Here is a 20026-nt window from a genome sequence, read left to right as displayed (position 1 = left end):
AACAGAGCAGACTTCTTGGGGTAGGGTATTCCAAAGCTTGGGGGCCAAAGCTGAAAAAGCTCTCTCCCGCGTGCCTGTCAGTCTAATATCTTTTATTCCAGGCACGCAGAGGAGACCAGAGGCAGATGATCTTAAATCCCGGGCAGGTACATATGGGCATAAGCGGTCCCTCGGGTACATTGGTCCAAGGCCGTTTAGCACTTTGAATTGGGCCCGGAAACAAATTGGGAGCCAGTGGAGTTGATAACGCATAGGGGTAATATGCTCCCTGCATCGTGCTCCAGTTAACCTTCTGTCTGCTGCATTTTGAACCAATTGCAATTTCCAAACCGTTTTCAAAGGCAGCCCCACATAGAGTGCATTATAGTAATCAAGCCTCAATGTCACCAATGCATGTGTCACTGTGGCCAAGTCAACTGCCTCCAGGAACGGACGCAGCTGGTAGACCAGTTTGAGTTGGCCAAAAGCACTCCTGGCTACCGCAGCCACCTGATATTCAAGCAGCAGGGCAGGATCCAGGAGGACTCCCAAACTGTGGACCTGCTCCTTCAAAGGGAGTGCAACCCCATCCAGAAGAGGTTGCAACCCCGTCCCTGGTGCAGTTTTTCCGTTGACCAGCAGTACTTCCATCTTGTCTGGATTAAGTTTCAGTTTGTTAGACCACATCCAGCCCTTCACAGCCTCCAGGCACTAGTTTAAGATGATCACTCCCTCCCTGCAGTCAGATGGTAGGGAGAGATAGAGCTGAGTGTCATCAGCATATTGATAACATTGTACTCCAAATCTCCTGATGACCTCTCCCAGTGGTTTCATATAGATGTTAAAGAGCATGGGAGACAGAATGGAACCTTGCAGTACCCCACAGGCCAATGACCAGGGGGTTGAGCAGTAGTCTCTCAGATCCACTTTCTGGGTCCTGTCTGTCAGGTAGGACCAGAGCCACCATAAAACAGTGCCTCCCAATCCCATCCCAGCTAGACAGCCCAGAAGGATACCATGGTTGATCATATCAAAGGCCGCCGAGAGGTCCAGCAGCACCAACAGGGATGCACTCCCCCTGTCTGATGCCTGGCATAGGTCATCAAGCAGGGCGACCAAGGCAGTCTCTGTCCCATGACCAGGCCTGAAGCCTGATTGAAAAGGGTCTAGATAGTCCAATTCATCCAGGAAAACCTGGAGCTGAGCAGCCACTACCCTCTCAATCACCTTGCTCAGAAAGGGGAGATTAGAGACTGGGCGGAAGTTGTTAAGATCCACAGGGTCTAACAAAGGCTTTGTTAACAAAGGTCTTATCACAGCCTCCTTCAACAATGTTGGCATAGAACCTTCCTTTAGGGAGGTGTTAATTAAATATGCCAACCAGTTAGCTACTGGTCAACCACTCCCCCTCTGGCAGATTTGATTAACCAGGATGGGCAAGGGTCAACAGAACAAGTAGTGGCCCTCAGTTCTCCCAGAATCCTGTCCACATCCTTAGGCTTTACAAGCTGAAAAGTATCCATAGAAAAATGACCAGAGGAAGCTTTGGGGACATCTGGCACAACTGCAGTTAATGAGGAGTCCAAGTCAGTCCGAATGGGAGCAATTTTATCTGCAAAGTGCCTCGCAAACATGTCACAGCGAGCAACTGAGGGCTCAGAGTCTAATGTAGGGCCAGAGCCCAAAAGACCCCGGACCACCCAGAAAAGCATCGCCGGATGACACTGAGCAGACGCAATGGTGGCAGAGAAGTGCACTTTCTTCACTGCCATCACCGCCACATGATAGGCTCGAAAATGAGCTCTAGCCTGTGTTCGATCGGAAGCGGACAGAGCTTTTCTCCATCATTGCTCTAGCTGTCATCCTTGCATTTCATCAGGCCTAAAGTTTGAGTAAACTAAGGTGTATTACGGGCCTTCCCTGGTGGGAGAAGTGTCCACCGCCAGGGTCACCTCCGTATCCCAGAGATTCCCAGGGCTTCGGCAGTATTGCCAGCCAAGCTGGGAATATCCCCCAGAGCATTCAGGAAACCATCTGGATCCATGAGTCTCTGGGGGAGGGGGGACCTTCTTAACCGGCCTTTCACCCCTGAGAAGGTTACCGGGGCACAAAGTCTAAAACTTGTTTTAACAAGAAATATTAGTTATCAATTAAAACCATTAAAAACAAGCAATTAAAAACATTTAAAAGATAATTACAATTAATAGTTGACTAAAAGGAGATTAAAACATGTCAAGAGCTTCATGTCTGGATAGGCTTGCTTAAACAAAAATTGTTTTAAGCAGGCACCAAAAAAAGAACAGTGAGTTCTAAAGTGAAGGTGGTACCACACCAAAAGAATGATTCTTACAAGGGCAGGACAAGTGTTACACAGCACCTGTAATAGTGCAGGGTCCACAGATCGAAGCAGCTGAGTGGCCACATATGGACTCAGGCAATCTCACAAGTAAATAGTCCCAAGCTGTTATGGGCTTCATATAACAATAATAATACCTTGTACATGGCCCAGTCACAGATTGGCAGCCAGTACAGATCTCTGAGCAGCGGTGTTATATGCTGACAGGGTCTCACTCCTGTCAGAACGTTGCAGCATTCTGCCCTAACTGCAGTTTCTGAGTCAAGCACAAGGGAAGCCCCACATAGAGTGCATTGTAATAATCCACTCTTGAAGTCATCAATGGCTGCACTACTGTGGTCAAGCTCTCCCAGTCTAGAAATGGCCATAGCTTTTGTACCAGGGGCAGCTGGTAAAAGGTGCTTCTAGCCGCAGAGGCTACTGAGGGTTGCAATGAAGCAGGCCAATAGAAAGGAATTTGTCCCTTTAATAGTACAGCTTGTTCAAGAAGAACAGTTCTGTTACTTAATAATCTACCTTCATGAGATGGGGGGGTGTTGATACAAAAACCCGTGAAGCATAAATGTTATTGTGCACCAATGAACAAACAACTGCAAGGATTCTGCTAGCTGAGATAATGACTTTCAAAAAGCAACGTCGATTATGATAACTGCCAGAGTGATCAGCTCTGCACTCTGCTATTGTGTGTTATCACCCCAGTAAAAATTACTGTTATTATGTGGTATCAATGTGTATGGTGCAACCTGCATCTGACACACAAGAAACCACTGTTTCTCTAAAAAGGAAGAGAAGGAGGAGGAGGATCCTCTTATTTTCTGATGAAAGTACCAGAGAAGAGTACCTTAAAAAACCCCACTAAACCGTACAGGAGTATGTATATTTAAAAATACTTGAGATAGGTAAAACTAGGGCTAGCTCAAATGTTACCACCCCTAGTTCAGATAACTGCAGAAAAGGGCATCTCTATGCACACATTTCAAATAGCTAGGCAGGAAGAAAATTACTGAAAGCAGGACGGGGAGTCTTTTTTACGTCATGGGCCATATCCCCCCCCCCAGGAAAATTACTTGGGAGTCACATATGAGTAGGGATGGGGGAGAAATTTGATGCAGTTCTCATTTAAAGCCAAATCTATCTAATTCTATGCTCAACATATAAGGCCCTCCTCCGGGTGCCTACTCCGAGAAAAGCTTGGAGGACGGCAACAAGGGAGAGGGCCTTCTCAGTGGTGGCCCCCAAATTATGGAATGACCTTGCTGACGAGGTGCTCCTGGCACCAACACTATTATCTTTTCAGCACCAGGTCAAGACTTTCCTCTTCTCCCAGGCATTTTAGCATCTGTTTTAAATTGTTTTTAAAAAAATTAAATTGTGTTTTTAAATTTTTTGTGTGTGTTTTAAAATTTGTATATTTGTTTTTATTGTTTTTAATTGCTGTAAACTGCCCAGAGAGCTGTGGCTATGGGGCGGTATATAAATGTAATAAATAAATAAATAAATAAATCTAATTCACATTTACTGAAACAATATGAGAACCGAAACACAGCCACCCTTCAAAACTCTCTCACTTATCTGAATTTTGCTATGCCAAAGTTGCAAAGTTTACAAAAATGCATGTATTAGGGGAAAGTGTGCATAAAAATTAATGATTAGTGAAAATAGCATGAAATGCATTATAGCAGGAGAAACTGCTTGCAGAAATGTATACATTAGTGAAAACTGCATACAAGAATGTGTTTATTTGGAGAAATTTGCACTAAAATGCTAATGAATTTTCATGGGAATTCAAAAAAAAAACACGCGAATTGCTGCAGAGATGTGTAGAACTGAATTGAAGATCTGAAAAATGAGAAATGGAAAGAACTGAATGGGACAGGTCCTTCCATGCCTACCTGAGTGGTGAGTAGGGCCATAGCTGGTGGGTGGGCCTCCTCTTTTAGTTCTTCCCTACGTTCTTTCTCTCTGTGTGCACCACCCACTTTTCTCTCTCCTTCCTCTTTCTTTTCCCTTGTTTTCTTCCCCTTCCCCTTCTAGCCACAAACCCACAAACAGGACCTTTATTGTAAGCCTAATTGCCACAGGAAGGGATTGCTGCCACCCCCATTCCAAAAACCACCCCCACCCCATGTGGCAATTAGATGGAGCAACGTAAACTTCCATTCATGCACATGGGAGTTTTTTTCCCCTAAGCTTCATTGCTATGCTGGGGACAAAGCCAAGGAAAGGAGGTTGCAGGCCAGGTCCAAAGTGCTGTGGGCTACCTGTGATCTGTGGGCCGGGGTGCCCCACTCCTGGCTTAGAGCTAAGGAGTGCAACAAGGGTAAGGCACCTTGATGGGTTTTCCCTTCCCCCCAATGCTTTATGCTGTGTAAACATTAATGTACACATTTTGCAAGTAATTTTCCCTAATATGATGCATTTTGTATGTTATTTTCACTAATATATTAATTTTTATGCACACCTTTCCCTAATACATGCATTTTTGTAAGCTTTCATTGGAGAACTGCATTGCAAAATTCAGATAAATGAGAATTTTGAAGTAAGGCTGTATTTCAGTTCTATTGTTTCAGAAAGTGTGAATTTGGTAGATTTGCTCTCAAATGTGAACTGAATTTAATTTCTTCCTAGTCCTTAGAAGGTGCTTTGCTATTCCAATTTTTAAAGTACCTGAATTAAACATAAGAATTTGGTTTACAATCTGCTGCCTGGTTAAATCAAGGCCTTTTTTTTAGTTGGAAAAAATGTTTTCATCAATTCATCTAACCAATTAATCAACTAAACATTGCACCTTTAAGACAAACACTTCCTATTTTCATTTTGAATTAGGTATCTACTCAGTGTAAGAGTAGGTGAAAATTCAACTTTCCGTGTGGAAACAGAAACAGAGAAAAATTCAGCTCAGCCCGAGTTCCTCTTCCGTACCACAGCTTCTCACTCCCATTTGCACAAAAGTGAACAGCTGAGATGCTAAAAGGGAGACTTCTGTGACAGAATCCCTGTTTCTGTTCACACTGGATGGGGATCGGTTAAAAGGTCTTTGGCAGTATCCTGGCATTTCTCAGTCAACCAATAATCAAGGAGAAGGACCTTGCTAAAGCATCTCCTTTTTTATTTTTACAGTAGGCAGAACAAGATAAAGAATAGGAGACTCAGCTTGGGGACAAGTGAGTCGGTCTGTGGAGACAATGCACTTTCAGCCATTGCTTTGTTCCTCTCAAAACTGCTTGCCAACCAGGATTTAGCATCTCAGGATAAGGGGATTTTTCCAAACAATAATTCTGTGAAAGTACTGTTACCAAGAAATGCTAAGACAAAAAAAACAAATCTGCAACAAACAAGACTACACACTCAAACAAACAAATCCTCCCATCATCTGTCCTTACTGTGCACGTGCTCCTGCCACAGCCTGGTTCAGGTAGGCATTAGGTGTGTTCTCTGTTCCTTTGCCAGTAGAAAAGCCTAGCAGAGAGGGATTGAACTCACGAAGAATATCTGAAAAAAGAAAAGAGGGATGTGATAGAGGGTTATCACATAACGAAATCACATAATCTGAATGGATAGGCTGAATCTTTCTCTCTCTCTGGTTTCTGATAATGGTAGCACCCGAGAAATGGATTGGCAGAAGGTTCCAGGCAAACAAAAGGCAACACTTTTTCACCTGATGATTAATTTAGGATGGCCAGATGGCCTTAAAAAGGATGGAACAAATATCATGACTATTAGCCACAACAGCCAAATGGAGCATCTACAGGTCTACAGATGAATTTGGACATTCAAGCAACATGTCAGTCTCTTGGAGGTGTGTGTAGCCTCCACTGCCCATGTTCTTGTCCCTTCTGTGCTGCCCTGATCTTCCTTTCTAAGAATGTTCAGATAAACGCTGTTATAAGTCTCCGCACCATCAGGAATCCTGATAATGCAGGGTTCCCGACTGTGTGGCAGCTCCCAACCGCACTCAGCTAAATGTGGTTAGAAGCTCCCTTCAGATCTTCATGCTGAACACATGCCTGTCTCCTGTGGGGACAATGGCATTTGCTCACTGTCCTCTTTATACATTCACTTTGAACTCCTAAAGAGAACATGAGTTTTAAAGCAATATAGCGATGAATATCAGATGAGAGGATAAACAACAGAAGATGGCTGTCATCATAACATTCTGCATTAGCTTCCAGAGGAATCTGGATTTCTACTGTCGAAAGTGGCATTGGGATTTGGTAAAAGGCCACTGTGGAGGGAGTAGGGATGGGGTTTGCTGCCTCATTCTGATCTGCTTGTATTTCAATAGTCCGTCATTCGATCATGATCCGTCCTTTTTTTGTTCCCCCTTGCTTTGGCACTTACCAATTCAATCTGCTGTATTTTTTGTTGTTGTGAAAAAAATGCATAATTTTTAATGTAAATGCCTATGTAAATAATCACGGTGTTCCACGTGGTTTATTTTTTTCCTTTTTATCATACCTACACACTGTTATGAATGCATCAACTTAGAGGAAATTATGAAGGTAATTATGTAAAATTGGAGGGGAAATTAAAAATCCATGCCGATTACAGCCGCAGCCTGCTGCAAAAAATCTGTGCCGATTACAGCTGCGGCCTGCTGCAAAAATCCATGCCGATTACAGCTGCAGCCTACTGCAAGAAACCAATGCCGGTCTGCAAAGATTGTGGACTGTCAAATTCAGTTGGAATCTGGTACTAAGTCCAATTTAACAGATATTCTCCCCCATCCCTAGGAGGCAGGGATGTGTGTGTGCCCACTGCCTTTCATTCCATTCTCTAACTGGCTCCTTAACGTAAGGAGTTTCTGTTGCCTGCAGTTTGGTATCCACTGATTGTCCATAAAAGAGTTCCTGAACAACTTTTTGTGTCCATAAAATATAAGTAAAGAGCCTTGCTTATTTGCTTAATTCATTCCAAAAGCGTATAGAGCAATAATAATTATGCTGATTTTTAAAAACAGCCACAGAGAATTTTGAACCAACTAAAACCCTGGGAAATTATAAAACACACTGTTAAGTCATGCACAGCAAATTACAGTGTTGGCTTGTTAGGCACTCCCTCCCCCACCTCCATCAGTCCAGGATGCTGAATACCAAGTGGTTTAGTCTGTCAGCTAAGCCTCTTGAGTTTGCACCATAAATTATGAAAGAGCTTTACAAAAAAGTCAACCTTAGGGAAATAGGCACTTACTTGTTAATGTTGTGACTGTGCTTATGTTTTCATTTCCACCAACACTGCAGAACGGGGGGAGAGAGAGAGAGAAGGAGGAGGAGGAGGAGGAGAAAGTAAACAAAGTTAGTGAGCATTTCCTTGGAACAAGTCACAGAGTGCCCCCTGGTGATGTTTCCAATCCTCAACAATTTCTTATTCTAACTACTGGCTACATGTTTATTTTGTTTTACTTATATCCTGCGCTTAAATGGGGCTCCCAGCAGTCTTCTATCTATCGGGTTATCTGTCTATGAGACTGAACACTAGCTTTCTGCTAACTTAGCTTCAGTAATGCTTCCAGCCCATTCACAGGCTCCTTGTTATAGCTCATGGAGGATAAGGCTATCCATAGTTACTAGCCATGATAGCTATGTTCTACCTACACTGTCAGAGGTTACTGGAAACTGCAGGAGGGCAGAGTGCTGTTGTGCTCAGTTCCAGACTGTGGGCTTCCCACAGGCATCTGGAGAACAAGATGTTGGATTAGATGGGCCACTGGCCTGATCCAACAGGCTCTTCTTATATTCTTGTTAGAGGTTTAGGCTATTGTTAAATGCTCTGATCTGTCAATCCCTACAAGAAGCATACCAAAAGCATACCACTACCTTTAACACAGATTACTGAGCCACTTTGAGTCACATCAAGAGAAATGCCTTCATGGCTATGCATACATTTAATTCAGGGGTGAGGAAACTGTATATATTATATACCTGAAGTGGTACAAAAGATGTGAAAACACAGGTATTCCTCATTAGTTCTGGTAAACCTTCCAGATCAGTGCTCCTTTCTACCACTGTCTAGACCAGCTTTCCCCAACATACCCACTAAATATTTTTGACTATAACTACAACTCCATCATCCCTGAGTACTGGATGTTTAGGGCTGATGCAGTCAAAGGCCACAGGTTGAAGAAGGCCAGTCTAGATTAAGCAACAGCAACTTTGGACACTTTATGATGCAGCCGCAGTTGGTTTTTGGAGCTTCCAATGCCTCCTTAGTCAACTATAAGCACTTTTGATGACTTGGATAAATTGGTAGTTCTCGTTCTTATCTCTGTAAAACCATAGCACAACAAAGACACCTGCCTTGCTTTATGGACAGCACAACAAGCTGATGAGCATGAAGAACTTCATCTTTTAAGGCTGCAATCCAGTATACACTTAGTTGGGAGCGAGCATCGTTAAATACAGTGGACCGCACCTCTGAGTAAAGGTACACTATGCAGGTAAAGATACATAGCGTGCACAAATGTTATAGCAGGCTTGCACAATTTCTGACACATCAAGCCAAACATAGCCTACCAGGGCCTGGTAAATGTCCTATTTTTCCCGCCAGCCACAATCAGAGCTTGGAAAAGTTACTTTTTTGAACAACTCCTCCCATCAGCCCCAGCCAGCATGCACTGGCTGGGGCTGATGGGGGTTGTAGTTCAAAAAAGTAACTTTTCCAAGCTCTGCCCACAATACATGTTTGGGCTTGTGAACCATATGTAGGGAGGGGTGAGAATTTTGATTCAGTTTGCATTTCAAGCAGAATTTATCAAATTCGCAATTTCTGACACAATATGAGAACCAAAACACAACCATCCTTCGAAATTCACATTTATTAGAATTTTGGGATGCAGTTCACCAACTAAACAACATTTACAGAAATGCATATATTAGGGGAAAATGCATAAAAATGAATACATGAGTGAAAATAACATGCAAAAAGGCATGAAATGATGAGAAATGGCTTGCAAAAATGTATCTTTGTCAAAACTGCCTACAAAAATGTGTTTATTTGGAGAAATTCGCACTAAAATGGTGGAGAATTTTCATGAGGATTTTTTAAAAAAAATTCACAGATCACTGTAGAAATGTAGAAGACTGAATTGAACATTGGAAAAATGAGAAACTGAGAGAACTGAAAGACAGATCTTTCCATCCCTAACCATACTTTGTACATACTTGCTATTTAATAAATGAAAAGAACTAGCTTTCCTTGAGTAAGTTATATTGTCCTATAAATATTCCTGTTGAAAACTCTACATAATAGTTTCATTTATGTTTATACACCAGTAGGGAAGAATCACATCTATCCATACATGCTGAGTCTGAAGACAACAGAAGACAGAAGCTTCAGTGTTGCAATGACTGTCCTCAGTCTGTCAGTTCTGATTTTTTGACTGCATAATATATATGAATTTGTATTACAAATGTTGGCTGCTACTGATTTATTTATCATCATAGCAACAGTTAAAAACAACATTAGGAGACTAAAATAATACAAGTGTAAAAGCAGGCAGTAAAAAATAGCACATTTAAAAAACAGCAGAAGAAAAGTGCCAACATAAATATCAATTAAAAGTAGCTTAGATTTTAAAAAAAACTATTCAAGGCCCATTTAAAAGTCATTAATGAAGGGACATTTCACACTGATCTAGGGAAGGAGTTCCACAGGCATGGGGCCATCACAGAAAAGGCCCTATCTCTTGTACCTCCAAATACTTCTTGGCATGGGCATATACATGAAACTATCTATATTACATGTAAGTGATGCTCATTCTTCCACTGAGAACTGAGAAATGGATTGTTGATTTCAACATGCACTGAAATTCTCCAGTTTTGTACAGGGAAGAGGGGAGCTGCTGTCTATTTGTGACTGACATTGTTTAAGATGACAGAAAATAAATTGTATAGAGAAACAAGCTTATGCATGTTTCTAGTCCCTTCATCCCACTCCATTTGGGTATTGGTTTAGAATACTTACCATCATTATAGCAGTAATGAATGAGGTGTGAAAATGAAAACTCAGAACATTAGTAGATATTAGTACTTTTGTTCATTTGCATAGATTAAATAAGCAAGCAAATCACAAGAACTTGAAAAAGCCACAATTAAACAAATGACGACTCCTGTGATCTGTCAGTAGACATGTTCTGAGATGCTATGTCATCCCAGAAGCCTGGAGGCCACATCTGTTAGATGACTAGTGTGAGTTTCAAGCATGCCAGATTGAAGGTTGCTCCAAAGTGATAATTTATGTCAGCTAGGAGGAGATTGGAACTGGTTTCACAAGCCAGTAAAAAGTAAAACATAAGAATAGACTGCAGATTTCAGTTTAGTTACAGAATTTGGTTTATGGCACTCACCTCCATGAAAGGCCTCGATATTGTGTCAGAACATCTATGACATTGTACGGTGAAGATCCTGCTCCATTTCCTGCCTGATATGAAAGAGAATCAAAGGGTCAGAGAAATTCCTTTTAGAATAAGTTGCCCACTGATTTAGAATTAAATGGGTGGACACTGTGAGAACAGGATGCTGGACTAGATAGGCCACTGGCCTGATCCAGCAGGCTCTTCTTATGTTCTTATGTTCAAAAGAAAGGAGGGATGCAGCAGTTCGGTAGCAGCCAGTCAGCAGTTGCTTCTTGAGCCACTGGCAGTAAAATGGAATTCATGAAGAGTTAGGTGGGCAGACAAAGGGGAGTATCTGAAGTGACAATCCACACACACCCTGGAAAAAAAATTGGAGGAAAGAGCCTACATGGGAGGAGCACAGCGAAGCAGAGACGGTTTTTCCTTCACTTATCGCATTTTCAGCTGGTTGCTTTGATTCAGATGTAAAGGGAAAAGCAGCAACACATTGCCTTTATCTGCAATGTCATGTAAACTGTGCGAATTAAACAGGGGTGCAGGTGGCACCCATCTCACATTAAATCTCCGTGTGAACTAGCCCAGATAGTCCAGCATAATAGGAACAGAGCAGAAGCAAGCATGGAAAATTCAGTTGGCCATGAAGATGCCTCTTTTCTCAAATTAGAATTCAGAGACACCTTTGATACCACTCTGTTTAATTCAGCACATTTCGGTGATCTGCACTTACCGTTAGTGAGTCCCCAAGGGCACCTATAACTTTAATGTCTGCTGGCCTCAAGTTATGAACTATAAAAAAGGAAGAAAGACAGAGAATGCTGGAACTTTAAGAAGCTCTTTGACATTAGGAATATATCTCTTGAGGAGAAGCTGTAAGAACTTGAGATGTTATTTAAAACTCATGTTCTGCCAAATTACTGCAACTGTGCTAGTCCGCAGTGGCAAATATATAATGCTTACCAGAATGTCTTATTCTCCTGTAACTTATTCTCCCAAGAAGCTAGTGGTATGTTGTTGCCTAGGTTTTCTCCCGCAAAAGGGGGTTGGACCTGATGGCCTTATAGGCCCCTTCCAACTCTACTATTCTATGATTATTAAAATTTAATCCTAGAAATTTGTATCTGACAATCTTTAGTCTAATGCACGGTGGGGAATCTTTTAAAGCCCAAGAGCCCATTCCCTTCTGAACAACCTTCCTGAGCCCACATGCCAGTGGTGGGTGGGGCCAGAGGCAAAAGGGGGCAGAGCAACAAATGTGAATGTTACCAGATTCTACACACATACACACACACCCCTCTCTATCCTCCATCCAGCACGAGGCATTATCAGAGTTCAACGATACGTTGCAGCCAGGCAAAAATGCCTGAGGTGCAAAGTAGGGCCAGTGAGTGGTGTGGCTTGGGGAGAGTTCCAAGGGCCAGACAGAGAAGACTGGAGGGCCGCATTTGGCCCCCAGGCCTGAGGTTTCCCACCCCTGGTCTCAATGAGACTCAAATTTATTAGGGTCCTTTCAGCTGAAGGCCAGGATACCCCTAAAAGACTGGCCCTGCCATTATTTGCTACAGCTCAGAAATTGCAGATCCCTAAATTGGACCATGCACTCATCTGCATGCCTTTCCTCTTTCTCTACAAAAGTCATACTGATCAGTGCAACACGTTGGTGATATCCTGCCCCAGTGAGCAGTCACACCACCACATTTTGCACTAGCTACAGCTTCGGGACCATCCTCAAAGGCAAGCCCACATGGAGTGCATTACAGTAATCCAGCCTGGAGGTTACCAGTGCATGGACAACAGTGGTCAGGCCATCCTGGTCCAGAAACAACAGCACCTGTCTTACCAGCCAAAGATGGTAAAAGGTGCTCGTAGTCACTGAGGTCACCTGGGCCTCTAGCAACAAAGATGGATCCAGGATCACCCCCAGACTATGAACCTGCTCTTTCAGAGGGAGTACGACCCCATCCAAAGCAGGCAATTGACCAATTATCCAAACTGGAGAACCACCTAACCACAGTGCCTCCATCTTTCTAGGATTCAGAGTCAGGATTCAGAGTACCTGCACCTTTTTTTTTGTTGCCCATAGCAGCCATCTTGTGTTGCCACCCACAACACTTGTATTAAGATATTAGTACCAGCAACTCTTTTTTACCATTTACCAAAAACTCCACTGATGATGATGGTGATGATGATAATAGCAGCCTATGTTACAGGGTTGTTGTGAGGACTGTCACAACATTTACATGCTGCCCTTTAACCAAAATTCTCACAATAAGTGAACGTCAAGTGCTTTGAGCACTTGTATTTTATGTGCTAACCATTATTTCTTTGGTTAGCAATACTCTTCTGAAGCATTGCCAAAGAACTTGTTTGTTGAAGTCAGATGTGTTAGTGCTTTGATGTTATAAGAAGGTAGCATTTTTCCAAGATGCACACTTGGTACTTTTGAAAACCTGAGCTTCATGTAAATTAGGGGTGTATGGAGGAGAGAACTCTTAATACCAGGCCAATAATTCACACTGTGATGTTTGTCCAAAGAGGTCTTGTGATTATGTTTTCATAGAGTGTATTACTTTTATGCTCAGCAAATTCATATGGACCTTGCTGTACTAGATGGTGTTCTTTAATTATATTTTGCATACCATTTTCTCCCTTTATTAACTGTTCAAGAACAGGGACTTGCTTGGTTGTACTATATAATTATTGAGTGTTGTGTGTACACATTCTTGTTCTCATAATAACTTTCAGATCTTTAAGTAGTGAACCAATGTAGAGATCAATTTTCATTTTGAGATAAAACAGTACATGAAGAACACATGATAATTCAATTGTGGCATGAATGGAGTACCACATTCAAATGTCATTGAAATCACCATGGTACAGTTTTTCTATTCAGAGGTCTGCAGATTCTATACTGGCTGTAGATTATCTCCAAACAGGACGGTGATACCAGTTCTTTGAGGAAAGACTGTAGGCTCCATGGTAGAGCTCATGCTCATGTAGAAGGTGCCATATTCAGTCCCTGGCATCTTCAGGTGGGGATGGGAAAGACTCCTGCCTGAAGCCCTGGAGAGCCACTGTCAGTCAATGTAGACAGTACTGAACTAAAAGATCAATGATCTCATTCAGTATATAGCAGCTTCCATAATCGCAGGTCCACCCATTTATATTCCTCTTCCCAGTTCCTAGCCATGATGGAGGTGCCATTGTTTAGTGGTAGACCGCCAGGTTTTCATGTAAAAGTTCCAGGGAGTTCAGTCCTTGACATCTAAGGCAGCTTCTGCCTGATATCTTGGGGAATCTACTGCCGAAATCTTATTATGCCATTGTTTTTCCCCACCCATCCCAGAAGTTTTCCCGCTGGTAAATAAAGTGATCCATCCTAACCAAATTTATTCATGACAGTCGCCTTCCACTCCCCTTATTTTCTCCTTAACAGCAGTTGTGTTGAGTGGCCAGAATGGCCCAAGACCTTTTGCTACCTAAGGCGAAAGACAAGATGGCACCCCCTTACACGTATAAACGTTGACAAGTCTAACAATTTCATCTTATTTCAACATTGGCAGTGCCCAGTGCCATCATGGCTATTAATTATTATGATTACTATATTCTCCCTCTAGCATCAGAGACATTATACCTCTGAATACCATTGCTGATAATCACAAGTGGGGAGAGTTTATTGCACTCAAGTGCTGCTAGTGGGCTTCCCCTAGGCACCTGGTTGGCCATTGCAAGAACAGGAAGGTGGATTACAGGGGCCTTTGGCCTGATCCCACAGGGCTCTTCTTACATTCCTATAAAGGCAGAAGGCTATCTTAGAGAATACAGGGGAGGCTGCATATTTCTATCCTCCAAAAACTTGCTGTTGTTCCCCACACTTATGCATCTACCACCTGAGATGGCTACTCACCCTGCCTAATGATAAAGATGAAGGCTACCTCCCAAGCTTCTGATCAGCAATTTAAAACCAGGCCTCTCTGGTCTAGGTCCTACAATTTATTCCCTATACACATCCATGGTAAACTACATTTCAGTTAAGGAGATATATCCTCTACCACTTTCTGCAACCATGGGCTGCAGTTAACAACATTAGTAACTGCTGCATTACAGACTAAAAGGCCTTCAATATTAAAACATCTTTGGACTTGCCCCGGCCCACGAAAAGAAATACTGACGGCCCCTTTCCCACGTAGGTTGAGTGAATCCAGAGACAAAATCTGTACCTGAGACAGGAACTGTGTTTGAGGGGCTGCGGTCAATACATGGAATGTTGGTCCCAAAGCTCCTTTGCTGAAAAAGGATACCGAGCAATGCATTACAAATGACCTTCAGCATTCCAGTAAAAAGAAATGTGCACATGTTCAACAGACTGGATGAGGAGCGTTTCCCCATAGGAAATAACATTCTTATACCAAATTCCCACTCCCCCACCCAAAAGCAAGCAATTAATAAAATATTATGCAGTTGGAGATTTCCCTACTTGAGATATTGGTTCAGTCAGCGATTTCACAGGAAAAGACGAACAGTTGCTATTCTTGAATGTAAAGAAGTATGGGTTCTCCTGCAGAGATAAGATTGTGAAAGCAATTAATGGGGGAGGAGAATCATAATTTGGCAGTGTGGTTGAAGCCAGCAGGGCAGATGGTGGCACCAACCCTTCAGAATTCCCTCCCCTTAAACATTAGACAGGCACCATCTCTGTTATCTTTTTGGTCCCTACTGAAGACCTTCCTCTTTCAACAAGCCTTTTAAGTAGGGGCCTTATCCCAGTCTGCATCTGTGTTGGAATTGCTTCTTAAGATGCTTTTAAAGCTTCTTTTTTAATGTTTTTAAAGCTTTTTAAAAAAATGTTTTTAAAGATGTTTTGTTTTAATATATTTTAGTCTGTTTTTATGATGTTTTAAAGCGCTTTTAGTGCTTTTGCCGCCCTGGACTCCTACTGGGAGAAAGGGCGGGATATAAATAAAATTAATTAAATAAATAAATTCAGCAACCAGATAGTCATTTAAAATTCTGTATTTACAGGATATCGAATATCCAGGAGTCATGGGCTGCCAAGCTCTATGAAACAATCTGTGCTACTAAGCAGCAAGGGCTTCACAGCCATGGAACACATGTGTTTCAGCCTGTTGGCCTCCAGATATTTGGGACTACAACTCCCATCAGCCCAAGCCAACTGATGGGAGTTGTAGCCCAAAACATCTGGAGGGCACCAGGCTGGCGAAGGCTAACATAAGAAATATATGAAATGGAAAGAAAAAAAGTAATTCTTTCAACAGAAAAAAAAGATTCAGAGAGTTCTCTTACACACACAACTTTTGAATTTTCTTTACTACACCTTATTTATTTATTTATTTATTGCACTTGTATACTGCCCCATAGCCAAAGCTCTCTGGGTGATTTACAGCAACCAAAAACATTAAAACAAATATACAATTTAAAACACATATTTTAAAAACAATTTAAAACACAATTTGGTTAAAGTTCAGTAGGGTCATCAGCACCAATTTTTTGATCAAGATCGAATTGCCTTGTGGGCTGCCAGTTGATCATTCCTGATCTAAACAGCAGATTCTATTTTTTTAAAAACATGATCATGGTATAGGTTTAGAATTCTACAATATGAGTTTTGTCTTCTGCGGTTTCACCCATTCCAGACAGATTCTGTTAGAATTGTCTTGGGTATACACTGATATGGGTCAACGTCAAGTGTGAATTGAGTGGAACATCCCTGGGGGTGGGGGAGTGAGGAGGCTCCACAGGCCCTGCTAGCTGGTGTCTTCACTTCTAAGCAAGGGCCTGTATCTTGATTTATGTGTCACGCCTAGTTAGTGCAGGCACTCTAGAAATAAATCATAAAAAGCAATAATTATAAATGTAAATGAGCAACGATGGCATTTTTCTTTCCTGGGATAAATGGCTTCTCTAATAAAGCCATTTTCACAAGTGACCTTTGAATCCTTTTTTTCATTTCCCCCTTCTGCACAATATCAAATGAAAAATGTACATTTACTGAAAATTACATTTGATTTTAAAATGTCTCTTACATTTTCAATACCACATGAACATCATTCAGAATTAATGCACTGCAGATGAGCAAAATGTCCTTAGCGTTACTTATGGTTTGCACGGATCTTGAGGAATGTCTTTATAGGTCTTTTAATCTCCTGTGAAACTAACCGTTAAGAGGCCACATAGAGGGAAAATTCAAAAATTATACTAAAATCATCACCAACCTGACACTGAAAGTTTTTTGACCTTGCAATACTAACAACTTGTCCAAGGTTCAGTCCTCTCAGCTTGCAGAACTGAGTTCATTGTCCATTTCCTCTGTAATTCAGTTCTACAACACCCAGTGATGACCAGAACTGCAAACCTCAAAGCATTTACTTTGGAGTGTTCTATCAGTGGGTCTAACAAGAACAAACGTAAGAAACCCATGCTGGATCAGATCAAAGGTCTATCAAGTACAGCATGTTGCTCTCACAGTGGTCAACCAGATGCTTCAAGACAGCCCACAACAAGGGCATGGAGGTAATAGCTCTCTCCTGGTGTTGCTTCTCAGGAACTGGTATTTAATGCCTCTGAAAATGGAGGTAGACTGCCTTGGAAAGTGGAGGTTCCATACAGCCACCATGACTAACAGCCACTGTTTCTCAGCTTTGCCTCTACTGCAATACAACATGCAAATTCACTTGTTCCAAATGGGCATTTTGGAAGCAGGAGGTTTTTTGAGCCTACAATATTTAGAAATGGTCAGGGAAACTTGAAAGGGTTTATATTTATTTAGAGAAGGAGGTATTTTACTGGGAAAAAAAGAGATAAAATTTAAAACTGCATGTAGAAAAAGCAAATGCTCCTACCTGAGTAGGACACCATGCCTTGGGCATCTCTGTAAAATAATACAGCTGCTTCTGTCCAACAGGCTGTAGCTGGAAGAGAAAATGTAAACAGTGTGAGGCTCAGGCAGTAGATTAGTTCACAATGTGCATTTTCACCTCTGTGGGATAGTTCAGCAAGTCCTAGTTCAAAGGCAGTTAGCACTACATCTAGGTCTGATTGTCACAAACAGCAGATGAGGAGGTAAACCTATTTCTTGACTAAATCCTTTGAGACTGTAAGAGAAGCCTCATGCAGGCAACTGAACACCCTTCAGCTGAAAATGAAAAATAGATAAATCCCTGCACATAGAAAACTAACATATCAGTCAATAGGCAAACCCTTCTCCATAGCATTCGATTTCATATGTACAGGATGATGATGATGATGATGATGATGATGATTAATTTAGGAGCATTCAGTCATGCTAGCCCCCAGTCTCAACTGGTACAGTCAAAGAACAGGTTTACTACATTTATTTAAATCATTTATATCCTGTTTTTTCACTTTACAAAAACACCCAGAGCATTTGCAACAGATGGAGAGAGAAAGAAACTTCAAAACAATCTGTTTAGTTGCAGTTAGTGAGAATTACAGAATGGAAGTGGTGATGATGGTGAAGAAGAGAAGGAGGTTAGCCTCACAGCAAGAGGGATGGACTTACTGCAGGAAAGGATGCTCTCTCTCTCTCTCTCTCTCTCTCTCTCTCTCTCTCTGTGTGTGTGTGTGTGTGTGTGTGTGTGTGTGTGTGAGAGAGAGAGAGAGAGAGAGAGAGAGAGAGAGAGAGAGAGTCTCTGACTGACAGTGGACTTCCCCATGTTTTGACTTCTTCACACTTTGGAAAGTGGACTTAGAGATCAAAACTGAAATGAGTTAGTCTCAGGCAGAACTGGTGTCAGGTTAACCATATAGCCCTGGCATGTGCCCCAGACAAAGAACAGATCACTTTCCAATAAGTGATTACCATTAAAAGTAGGTCTCAGAGTTTTCCTTTCTATTTTTTAACCATTTGTCTTCTATTCAAGGAAGCTTATGTTACAGAGCTGTAAGGAGCAGAAGCCTTCAGTTAGCTTATTGGTGATTTAGGGAACAGATTGACTAAAAAAGTGAAACGTGCATGCCTGGCTGGCATACAAAATAATGTTTGGTAGAATGATACAGAACAGAATAGAATTACAATGAAAGAAAACTAAAAACAGAAATAAGACAAATGAGGTTTCAAGAAACTAAAAATGAATGGATAACCAATAAAAAATAATGCATACACAAGCCGTTAAACCTGTAAAAATGACTGCCACATGGTAGCTTTGCACATAGTAATGTTAAAATTAAAACTACTATAGAAAAGTCTCAGACACTTAAATAATTAAGGAGCAAAGGGTCAGTCACACAAGATAACATCTTTTTCCTTTTAAAATAAAAGCATATGTCAGTTTTCTTCCCAATTTCTGCAAGAAGTTTCCAGAACAATTAATCATTTCTTATGGGCCACTATAAGGCTTTCTCCATCTCCCTTTGAGACATAGGCAGCGCTGGGCACAATCTGTCAGTGACATGTTTATAATATAGATGAAATCTGAGCCACATCAAATGGGAGCACTTCCAGTGAGACGACAAAGCTTCTAGTCAGGAACAGAAAGCATCTGAAAGCCCTGCTGAGATGGCAGATATATAAATTGCTTAGGCCAAGAAAAAAGTGATCACTAAGCACTTCCATGCCAGCCACAACCAGCTCAAGCTATAATGCTCCTCTACAGAGAAATAAATTTTGCTCTTTTGTTGGAGGATAGCATTATCTCCTCAGTGCTTTGCTTGATGACAGGCCTTTTCATCTGCTGCGTAAGTGAAAGAAAATGGTGGGTAGTAAGGCACAGCTGTCCCAGAACTTTACTTTATTTTTTTTAATTTATTTGTTTATTTATATCCTGCTCTTCCTCCCAGCAGGAGCTGGTTGTCCCAGGCTGTAGAATAGGGGATGGGTTTCTCCCATTGAGGATCTTCTAGAGAATAATGCACCATATGGGCCCCACTTTAAGGCAGACGATGTCCAGGGCCCCAGTCAGCAAAATGAACAGGACAGCCCCTGATGCAAGGACTGGCTTATGTTATGAAGTAATACACATTACCATCTAGAAAGGAAGGCCTTCGTAACACCATTAAGCCTAGAGTCTACAATTACACAACTACACTGCCCCAGCCACCTGCACACCGCCAAGGTTTGCATGCTTTGGGTCATATATTGCACATACAAAGCATTAAAGGCATAGTCCTTGAATATAAAAAGGATTTCTTCCAATTACTGTTTTAATCTTGCAAGATCTCATAGCCAGTGTTGCATGGTTTTTTCACTTTGTTTTGAGCTGGCCAGGATTAAGCTTAGAAGAATTCAGGATTTTAACATATACAGTATATAAACCTGGTTGGTTCCTCTTAAATACATCTTGCTTTAAATTGTCACCTGTCTT

General features: G+C 41.7%; 1 protein-coding gene across 7 annotated transcripts in view; it reads right to left on the bottom strand.

Annotated features, from left to right (window-relative positions):
- Nucleotides 1-20026, bottom strand: part of PLB1 (phospholipase B1) — a 188027-nt gene that overhangs the window by 108189 nt on the left and 59812 nt on the right. For all 7 annotated transcript variants that reach the window (XM_061624944.1, XM_061624951.1, XM_061624949.1 and 4 more), the window contains 7 exons: nt 17546-17614; nt 15163-15243; nt 14906-14972; nt 11416-11474; nt 10680-10753; nt 7526-7569; nt 5719-5827 (listed from right to left, as the gene is read on the bottom strand). In XM_061624944.1, the coding sequence (XP_061480928.1) occupies nt 5719-5827; nt 7526-7569; nt 10680-10753; nt 11416-11474; nt 14906-14972; nt 15163-15243; nt 17546-17614 (503 nt within the window). The remainder of the gene's footprint in view (nt 1-5718; nt 5828-7525; nt 7570-10679; nt 10754-11415; nt 11475-14905; nt 14973-15162; nt 15244-17545; nt 17615-20026) is intronic.

The sequence above is a fragment of the Rhineura floridana genome, chromosome 4 (genome assembly GCF_030035675.1).
Source record: "Rhineura floridana isolate rRhiFlo1 chromosome 4, rRhiFlo1.hap2, whole genome shotgun sequence".
NCBI classification, from domain to species: Eukaryota; Metazoa; Chordata; class Lepidosauria; order Squamata; family Rhineuridae; genus Rhineura; species Rhineura floridana.
This window is presented reverse-complemented; position numbering and strand designations above follow the sequence as displayed.